Raw genomic sequence first — 10,014 nt, forward strand, 5'->3', positions numbered from 1 at the left:
TCATCTTCGTGTAACTAAACGAGCCAATGCACATTGGCATGCAATCATATGCATCAGCTGCTTGCCTCGCAGCGCGGGTATATAATGAGCAGCAGGTGCGTTGCATCTTCAGCTTTTCGCTTCGGAGCCAAACTTCTGCAACACTGAAGAAAGCTACTGAAAGCACGAGTGTGAACGACTCAGCTCTTCGAGACGTCTCTTGGTTGCGGTGCAGGCGGACAGCGCAGCAGCGGGGCCGATTTCTCCTTTGTTTTTCTTTTTTTGCCTTTCTGTTGAGCAAAAAGCTGTAGTCAGCGTGAAGGCCGTTCTCACGGCTGGTGAAACGGTGCGCCTAGAGCGCTAAAAGCTGTTATTACAGCTGGTAAGAGAGCGCCTTCAAGGAGAGTGCACACGACAGGCTGCACATTTCCCTGTCTGTGCTGCACAGCGGCCTTTCCCCTGCGTGCTTCAGCACCTAAAAGAGTCAGTCCTTGAAAGAGCTTACACTTCTAAAAGAGCTTTTTACAGACGATGTCGTTTTTTACAGTATGTCATTTCGATGCTGTGCGTTACCTGGCGCCTGCGGTCGTTACCTGGCGCCTCGGGATGGTCACCAACGCTGTATCGCGTGCTTGGGCTTAAGGCACGCTGAGGCGGAGTTTGTGGACGAGTCATGTACCCATTGTGGGAAGATGACCGTCGCGGAGTTGCGGTCGAGACTCCACTTCCTGCAAGTCTCAGGGGTGGAGTCCCGGTCCCGATGCCTCGTTCCAACCGTTTTTTCCTCCTCAGAGGGTTGCTTCGGGCAGTGGGGCCGGTGACTTGAGGATCACGGTGAGCGCGCTTCCCCCTTCGGGGAACCAACCCCTAGGAACCCTCACCCCTCTTGCACTCCGCAGCCAGTAGAGCTGCCCGGTTGGAACGCGGTGGACCACCCCAGAGGTGTGTACCATCCGTTACCTTCGGAGCTCCCCAAGATGACCAGATGTCGATCGCTGCATCGGAGGGTGAGCCTGATACTTCTGGGGATGAGGATTCGGCGCAGTTGCCTCCTTCGGGAGTGACTTCTGTGCCCGATTCGGACCCGGAAATGATGGCTATGCTTTCCCGGGCCGCCAACAGGGTCGGGCTCGTGTGGAATCCTCCACCGTGTCCCGAGCCCTCGAGGTTGGATGATTGGTATCTCGGGGTGGCAAGGGCTGGTTCTCAGCCAGCCCCACCCCAGTGCCTTTCTTCCCGGAGGTGCATGAAGAGCTCACTGGCACGTGGACGGCACCTTTTACTGCCCGAAACCGTGTCGGTGGGTCCTCCTCCCTCACCACCCTTGATGGTGGAGCGGCTAAGGGTTACGCGAGGCATACCCCCTGTGGAACGGGCCGTTGCTATGCAACTGTGCCCTAACTCCACCTGGCGGGGGGAGCCGTCTCTCCCTTCCCGGGCCTGTAAGTACTCGTCGGATCTTACCGGCAAGGCTTATCAGTTCCTGTGGGGAAGCCGCTTCCGCCTTACACGCTATGGCCATTGTTGCAGGTCCATCAGGCCAAGGCACTGAAGGACCTGCACGAGGGTGGTCATGATCCCGCAAGTTCTGCAAGAGCTTCGTGCCGCGACGGACCTCGCGCTTCGTGCGACGAAGGTTACGGCGCGGTCAGTGGGTCGTGCGATGTCCACGTTGGTGGTCCAGGAACGCCATCTCTGGCTGTGTCTCGCGGACATGAGGGATACCGACAAAGTCAGGTTTCTTAATTCCCCCGTGTCCCAGACCGGCCTCTTCGGCGACGCGGTCGAGAACTTTGCCCAACAGTTCTCGGCTGTACAAAAGCAGTCTGAGGCCATCAGTCACATCCTGCCGAGGCGGTCAGCTGCTGCACCTCCACCGCCGCCCGTGGCTCACCTCAGACTGCCCGTCGCCGAGGGCGCCCCCTGCAGCCACCCCCGCTCCCACGCCGGCAGCAGCAGCAGCCTCCATCCAAGCGGCGTTGTGGAGCCGGTCGCGGGCGGGGTGCCCAGCCCGTCCAGCACCCCGTAAGAAGAAGGGTGGCAAGGCCAAGTCCAAGCGGCCCTAGGACGGGCGACCCGGAGATGGATGGGACTGCTCTTCAGGAGGTGGTTGACCGCACCGCTCCTTCCCCCGGAGGAGGGCCGGGTGGAGAATCTTTTGTTCCCCTTTTCTTTTTGTTCCGCCGCTGGCTCAACGGCCAGCGGTACCCAACTTTTTCAATAAAAGAGCAGTTTCCTCTATCTCCAGGTCCGAAGAGGGCTCGGAGAGCAGTGGCCAGGGCTAGAACCTCACCACTCTCATCCACCTCTTCTGTCGCCAGCGGACAGCAGCGAGCAGCAGGTAGGCAAAACCTCGACTGCTCCCTCTGTCCACCCGTGGAAGCAGGTAAGTGTCCCATGCACAGCACACTCGCAGAGTGACCCCGCTTCGGGCCGCCTCACACAGAGAGCCTCGGCTGCCCTCGCCTTGCTGCCCCCCCCGGTACGCCGGTGGTCCCCTTGGTGCCGCTTGTGCGGTCTCTGAGAGCCTGGCTAGCGCTCCCCAGTCCGTCTCGCTGGCTCCTTCGGACCATCAGGCTCGGCTATGCGATTCAGTTCGCCCGGCGTCCCCCGGTCAAGTTCAGGGGCATCCTCTTCACTACAGTGAAAGATGCCGATGCCCCTGTCCTGCGTGCGGAGATCGCAGTCCTACTGGCGAAGGACGCGATAGAGCCGGTCCCTCCAGCCGATTTGAGGTCAGGGTTCTACAGCCCCTACTTCATTGTACCCAAGAAAAGCGGCGGGTTACGACCGATCTTGGACCTGCGAGTTTTGAATCGGAGCCTCCACAAGTTACCGTTCAAAATGCTCACGCAGAAACGCATTTTCGAGTGCATCCGTCCCCAAGATTGGTTTGCAGCGATCGACCTGAAGGACGCGTACTTCCATGTTTCGATTCTTCCGCGACACAGACACAGCCACCCTTCCTGAGATTCGCGTTCGAAGGTCGAGCATATCAGTACAGAGTCCTACCCTTCGGGCTGGCCCTGTCTCCCCGCGTCTTCACGAAAGTCGTGGAGGGAGCCCTCGTTCCCATGAGAGAACAGGGTGTTCGCATTCTCAACTATCTAGATGACTGGCTCATTCTAGCACAGTCTCGGGATCAGTTGTGCGAACACAGGGACTTGGTGCTCAGTCACCTCAGCCAGTTGGGGCTTCAGGTCAACTGGGAAAAGAGCAAACTCGCCCCAGTGCAGAGGATCTCTTTTCTCGGTATGGAGTTGGATTCGGTCGAACAGATAGCACGCCTCACGGAGGAACGCATGCTCGGTCGGTGTTGAACTGCCTGAGCTACGTTCAAGCGGCAGGACAGCGGTCTCCACTGAAGCTCTTTCAGAGGCTCCTGGGGCATATGGCGGCTGCAGCGGCTGTAACACCGCTCGGTCTGCTTCATATGAGACCGCTTCAGCACTGGCTTCACGGCCGAGTCCCGAGATGGGCGTGGCAACGCGGCACGTTCCGGGTGCCAATCACTTAGGAGTGCCGCCTAACCTTCAGTCCGTGGTCGGACCCTTTGTTTCTCCGGGCAGGAGTGCCCCTAGAACAGAGTGTCCCGGCATGCTGTGGTTCTCACAGATGCTTCTGCCACCGGCTGGGGTGCCACGTACAACGGGCATGCAGTGTCAGGGTCTTTGGACGGGACCCCATCTGCATTGGCACATCAATTGCCTCGAGTTGCTGGCAGTACGCCTTGCTCTGAGCCGCCTCAAGAAGGCCTGCTTCAGGGCAAGCATGTACTGGTCCGTACGGACAACACTGCGACCGTTGCGTACATCAACCGTCAAGGTGGTCTACGCTCCCGTCGCATGTCGCAACTCGCCCGCCATCTCCTCCTGTGGAGTCGGAAGCATCTGAGGTCGCTTCGCGCCATTCATGTTCCCGGTGTGCCTCAACCGTGTGGCCGACGAGCTATCACGAGCTGCGCTGCCAGGAGAAGTGGCGGACTCCACCCCCAGGTGGTTCCAGCTGATTCTGGCAGAAAATTCGGAGAGGCTCAGGTAGACCTGTTTGCCTCACCAGAAACCTGCCCACTGCCAGTTGGTTTTACTCTCTGACCGGCGGCACACTCGGGCACAGATGCCCTGGCTCACAGCTGGCCCCGGGGCCTGCGCAAATATGCGTTTCCCCCAGTGAGCCTACTTCGCACAGACTCTGTGCAAAGGTCAGGGAGGACGAGGAGCAGGTTCTGTTAGTTGGCGCCTTACTGGCCCAACTCGGACCTGGTTCCTCAGAACTCTCATTCTCCTCGCGACAGCCCATCTCCCTGGCCCGATCCCTCTGAGGAAAGGACCTCCTTGACTCAGAGACGGGGCACTCTTGTGGCACCCGCGTCCAGACCTCTGGAAACCTCCATGTCTGGTCCCTGGACGGGACGCGGAGGTTCTGAGTGATCTCCCGCAAGAGGTACTGTAGACACCATCACTTCGGCTACGTGCACCTTCCACTAGGACGTGCTCTACGCCGTTGAAGTGGAACCTGTTCGTCGAATGGTGCGCCTCTCGCCGAGAAGGACCCCCGATCATGCTCGGTCGGAGTCCGTGCTTTCCTTTCTGCAAGCAATGGGTTGGAGCGAAGGCTGTCCTCCCTCCACCCTCAAAGGTGTATGTTGCCGCTATCTGCCGCATACCATCGACCATGCAGTTGAGGGTAAGTCCCTGTTGGTCAGACACGATCTGGATCGTCAGGATTCCTTGAGGGGGGCCAGGAGACGGTTAAATCCTCCTCGTCCCTTCCTCCATACCCTCTTGGGATTTGACCCTGGTTCTCACAGCTCTCCGGGGTGCATCCCTTTGAGCCTTTGCAATCAGTCAGACCTGAAGACTTATGTCTCTTAAGACGGTTGCTTCTGGTTGCATTGGCCTTCCCTGAAGAGGGTAGGGGATCTGCATGCATTTTCGGTCGACGAAACGTGCCTAGAATTCGGGCCCGGTGATTCTCACGTGGTATCCTGAGACCCCGGCCTGGATATGTGCCCAAGGTTCCTACCACTCCCTTCAGGAGATCAGGTAGTGAACCTGCAAGCGCTGCCCTCGGAGGAGGCAGACCCAGCCCTAGCTTTGCTCTGTCCCGTCCGCGCTCTGCGACGTTTACGTGGATAGAACGCGAAGCTTCAGGACCTCAGATCAGCTCTTTCATCTGTTACGGAGGCCAGCAGAAGGGAAAGGCTGTCTCCAAGCAGAGGATGGCCCACTGGATAGTGGATGCCATCGCCCTTGGCGTATGAATCCCAGGGCGTGCCCTTGCCCGCTCAGGTTGAGAGCCCACTCCACCAGAGGGGTGGCCTCCTTCCTGGGCGCTGGCTCATGGCGCCTCGCTGACAGATATTTGTAGAGCTGCGGGCTGGGCGACACCTAACACGTTCGCTAGGTTTTATAGCCTTACGTGTAGAGCCGGTATCCTTCCACGTGTTACTCGCATCCACTAGTCGGTAGGCACGTGTTGTAGGCCCACTCTTAAGTGTCGGCTTGCAATGCCATTCCCGCCACTGGCCGGATACGTGCATACTTCTCTCCAGTCGTGTTCCCCGCTTGGCGAACCCTGTCGAGCTCCTCCGCCTCCCCCTTCGGCTCGGACATTGCGGAGTGTCTGATGCCAGGCCTACATCCGTCGCTGACGCTGTCTGTTGGCTGGGGCCCATATGCCGTGACCCCTCTACGTGAGCGGTCCCATATGTGTATTTTCCACGGTTTAAAACTCCCTACGGGCCGAGTCCGTGTCTTTCCCTTAGCAGAAGCCAGCTCTGCTGTCACCTGTCAGATGAGTCTCCCCCTACCAGGTGGAGCCATCCCAGGGACTCCATATGCGTACTGCCCCCCGGGCCAGTCCATGTGTGTATTTCCCACGTAAACTCCTCCCCCATTGGGTAGGTAGTGGTCTCCGCAGCGTCCCTTACGGGTTCGCTTCCCCAGTGTGTCTAGTTTACTTAGTGGGTAGTGGTTAGACAGCAGTAGACTCTCTCGGTGTAAGCTCGCCCCCTTCACCGCCAGCCGGTGCTATGGGCGGCTGAGCTTGCGCTGGGCACTGGAAGGGGTTTCGTAACTGTGGCGCTTTAGTTGGGATCCCAATTCGTCGGTCACTACTGACGTACGTCGAACGTGACCGACTGAAAGGGAACGTCTCGGTTACGTATGTAACCCTCGTTCCCTGAAGGAGGGAACGGAGACGTACGTCCCGTCGCCACAGTTTCTGTACCCTCGCTGTAGCTGCGGACACCAGTTGTCTCCTCAGCGAAAAAACAGAGTGCGATTGCATCCGCTTCCTATTTATATACACCTGTCGGGGCGGTGCGCATTATGCAAATATCGCACACCAATTCCATTGGCTTGTTTTAGTTTACACTCGAAGATGATAGGGCTCTCTAAGCGATATCCCAATTCGTCGGTCACTACTGACGTACGTCTCCGTTCCCTCCTTCAGGGAACGAGGGTTACATACGTAACCGAGACGTTTTGTGGATAACACTAATAATATTTTGAAAAAAATGTGTGCAATGTCTATTCCTAATACGGAGAATCGGTAGGTTTGGAGTAAGTCAAAACATATTGGACATTGGTAGAGTCAATCATTGGTAGAGAGTGTGCTGACCTATAATTTAACCTCATGGTTATGGGCATCTTAACTGTAAGCAGAAAAATAATCTGGCAAGAGTTACTAATATTGCATTGGCAGACCACAGGTTAAGTTGGGTGAGGTTTACACCTCAAGATGTGTTGGAAAAGTGAAGTGTATATTAAAAGACCCAACTCATCCTCTGTGTGATCAATTTGTTTTATTGCCCTCTGGAAGATGATTTTTAATGCCTAGAGCAAAAACTAATATTGTGTTCCTGCTGCGATAGGATTTATTAATCAAAAAGCTATGTGATTCAGTATGATGGTTGTTATGTGTCTTGTAGTAGGTGTCTGTATGTGTATTTGGTTTCGCTGGTGTGGTCAAAGACAAATTTCAACCTTGGTTGACAATAAAGATGTATTGGATTGGAAGAAAGCCACTAGATGGCACTGTGTTAAAGTGTTATGTGTGGAGTACAATATAAATAATTATAATATAAATAATATAAATGTATAATAACATATGATATAAAAAGAAGAAAACACATGTTCAACTAAGAAATAAAAGACAGACATGTTGAGTCTGCACTGAAGACTTTTTATTAACATTACCAAACAAAACACAGTGTGTGTGTGGCTGTCAATAAAACTGAAGTCAGAATAGTTTTATTGTATATTTTAAGTTTCACAACATTCTTTACACATTATTTATAGTGATTCTTTACAATACAAATGGTTACAAAACAGCTTTAAAGAAAAACTCTTACATTTTGTAGATTCTTCTACTAGAATTTGAGTTGTTTTCTCACCAGATCACATGATTCTTTTCCATTAATATGATAAACGTCATTAAAAAAAAAAAGTAATTTACATAGATATAATAGTGTAACATTTTTATGAGAGAAAATCACCTCAAAATCAAAAGAAAGCCATGACATGCATTTACAAAAATAAAGCATTTTAGGATCAGGATGTTTCCCATTATTGTAAAATTAGGTTTGTTATGAAATTTGTATTTTAGTCTGAACCCCATATTTCAATGTATTGTTTCGCTGAGGAGTGAATGGATAGACCAAAAACAATATTATAAAGCAGCATCTAACATCTATAATAGCGATCATTTTCATATATAACACACAAAACATAAAATACGGCTGGAGAAATAATATTATTTACAGCTGTAAGTCACTTCCAGATATTGACAGCTGACATGGATCAGAGTTTGAAGCACTTAGTTGACAAGAAGTCTTCACAACGCACCTTATAAAGTAAAAACAAAAGGGAACAAAGATTGTTATTTATTATCGTCAACATAGCTTGTATAAAGCTAAAGAATGTCAAGATTAGTAATTCAATTAAACTTCAAAATTTAGGATAAAAATTGTACATAATAAAAACAAATGGCTTACTTAGACACATTTATGAGTCACGTCCAGGTATTTATAAGTTCCAGGACAAGGATTAGAGAAAAGTGAGTTTGATGCAGAAACAGCACAACTCGTTTTTCTATTGCACCTGATTCATGAACAGAAAATAATAAGTACGTAAGATTAGCTTTAATGTACCGAAGACATAAGAACGACATTTTCCTTGCTCTTGTAAAATACATAAAATGAAATGTAAACATTTTACTGTTATCTGTCAATCTTACCGAGAGGAAACTATAATGGTGACTGGTGTTCTGCATTTCGTATTTGAGATCTGAGAAGCTGGAAGCCCATGAGCACATGTTGTGTGATCGGTCCGTCCGTAGGTGGCTCTAATAATCCTTATTGTTCCCCGACCTGATATAAAGACAAAGAAAACTGTGGTCTTGAGAATTGTGGTAAAGTTTAAGAAATTCTCTTCCACTGCTTCATGACTCTCTCATTCTGTCCTGTTTAGGCAGAGAAATATTAAAACTACTGAATTACTCACTACAGCTGAGGATCCCAGATCTTCCTTCACAGATCACGTATGCATCTATACCTGCAGAGGGGAAACATACAAGATTATATATTACAATTACTTGAAATAAAATAATGTAGATCTGTACTTGATTATGTTGAATCAATTGCTGTTCTTACCATGTTGGCACAGGATCAGCAGCACTGAAAATCAAAGTCAAACAGAAACAAACTGAAACACTGAATTGAACAGCTGAAATCATGTCAGTTGAGTCGAATCTAAATCATTACTTACAAAGGATCCCGCTTAGCTTTAGCGTCAGCATGTTGAAGGTGTGAACCAAAGGGAAACTCAGGAAATCTGTTGAGGAGGAACATGGGAGCATGGTTTTTATAGCAGACACAGATGCATTATCATTTGTTTACTGTAGATAACCAACACGGAAATGGGAGTTTATAATCTCAGAAATTTCAAATCAAGCAAAATTCTAAAAAAACGAAAGTTTTCTGCTAAGAACTGCATGGATTTGAGACAATATTAAAGCACTGAATTCAACCAACACCATTATGAAAAAGTATGTGAACCACTAGCAGTGGTCTGTGCAAATGTGCAAAATTTTAACACAATGAGAGGGATCATACAAAATGCATGTTATTTTTTATTTAGTACTGTCCTAAATAAGATATTTTACATAAAAGATGTTTGCATTTAGTTCACAAGACAAAAAATAGCTTAATTTATTAAAATGACCCCGTTCAAAAGTTTGTGATCCATTGATTCTCAGTACTGTGTGTGGTTACCTGGATGATCCACGACTCTTTGTGTGTTTTGTGATGGTTGTTCTTGAGTCTCTTGTTTGTCCTAAACAGTTAAACTGAGCTCTGTTCTTCAGAAAAATCCTCCAGCTTCTGCAGATTCTTCAGTTTTCCACCATCTTTAGCATTTTTGAAGCCTTTCCAACAGTGACTGAATGATTTTGAGATCCGTCTTTTCACACTGAGGACAACTGAGGGACTCAAACACAACTATTAAAAAAGGTTCAAACATTCACTGATGCTCCAGAAGGAAACACAATGTATTAAGAGTCGGGGGGTGAAAACTTTTGAACAGGATGAAGAGGTCCAAATTTTTCTTCCGCTTGAAATATATATATATATATATATATATATATATACATATATATTTTAGTACTGCCCTTCAGAAGCAACAGAAGATACTTGCATGTTTCCCAGAAGAAAAATTAAGTACAATTTACCTTTTAATTCAAACGTTTTCACCCCCCATCTATTAATGCATCATGTTTCCTTCTGGAGCATCAGTGAATGTTTGAACCTTTTTTAAATAGTTGTGTTTGAGTCCCTCAATTGTCCTCATTGTGAAAATTACTAAATAAAAAGATTTAGTACATTACTAAATTAAAAATAACATGCATTTTGTATTATCTCCCTTATTTTGTTAAAATTATTCACATTTTCATAGATTCTGCAAGTGGTTCACATACTTTTTCTTGCAACTGTATATAAAAACCTTAAACTCAAGCTTTATAAATTCAGATGTA

General features: G+C 49.4%; 1 protein-coding gene across 1 annotated transcript; it reads right to left on the minus strand.

Moving 5' to 3' along the window:
* Window positions 1-7,153: 7,153 nt before the first annotated feature.
* On the minus strand, window positions 7,154-8,847 carry LOC125265497 (L-rhamnose-binding lectin CSL3-like). The gene is made up of 6 exons (XM_048185758.1): window positions 8,751-8,847; window positions 8,636-8,659; window positions 8,487-8,537; window positions 8,221-8,353; window positions 7,979-8,084; window positions 7,154-7,829 (listed from the first exon to the last, which is right to left on the minus strand). Exons 1-5 carry the CDS (start codon window positions 8,839-8,841, stop codon window positions 7,979-7,981), a joined length of 405 nt encoding a protein of 134 aa, XP_048041715.1. The 5' UTR covers window positions 8,842-8,847; the 3' UTR covers window positions 7,154-7,829.
* Window positions 8,848-10,014: the final 1,167 nt, after the last annotated feature.

The sequence above is a fragment of the Megalobrama amblycephala genome, linkage group LG1 (genome assembly GCF_018812025.1).
Source record: "Megalobrama amblycephala isolate DHTTF-2021 linkage group LG1, ASM1881202v1, whole genome shotgun sequence".
Lineage (NCBI taxonomy): Eukaryota > Metazoa > Chordata > Actinopteri > Cypriniformes > Xenocyprididae > Megalobrama > Megalobrama amblycephala.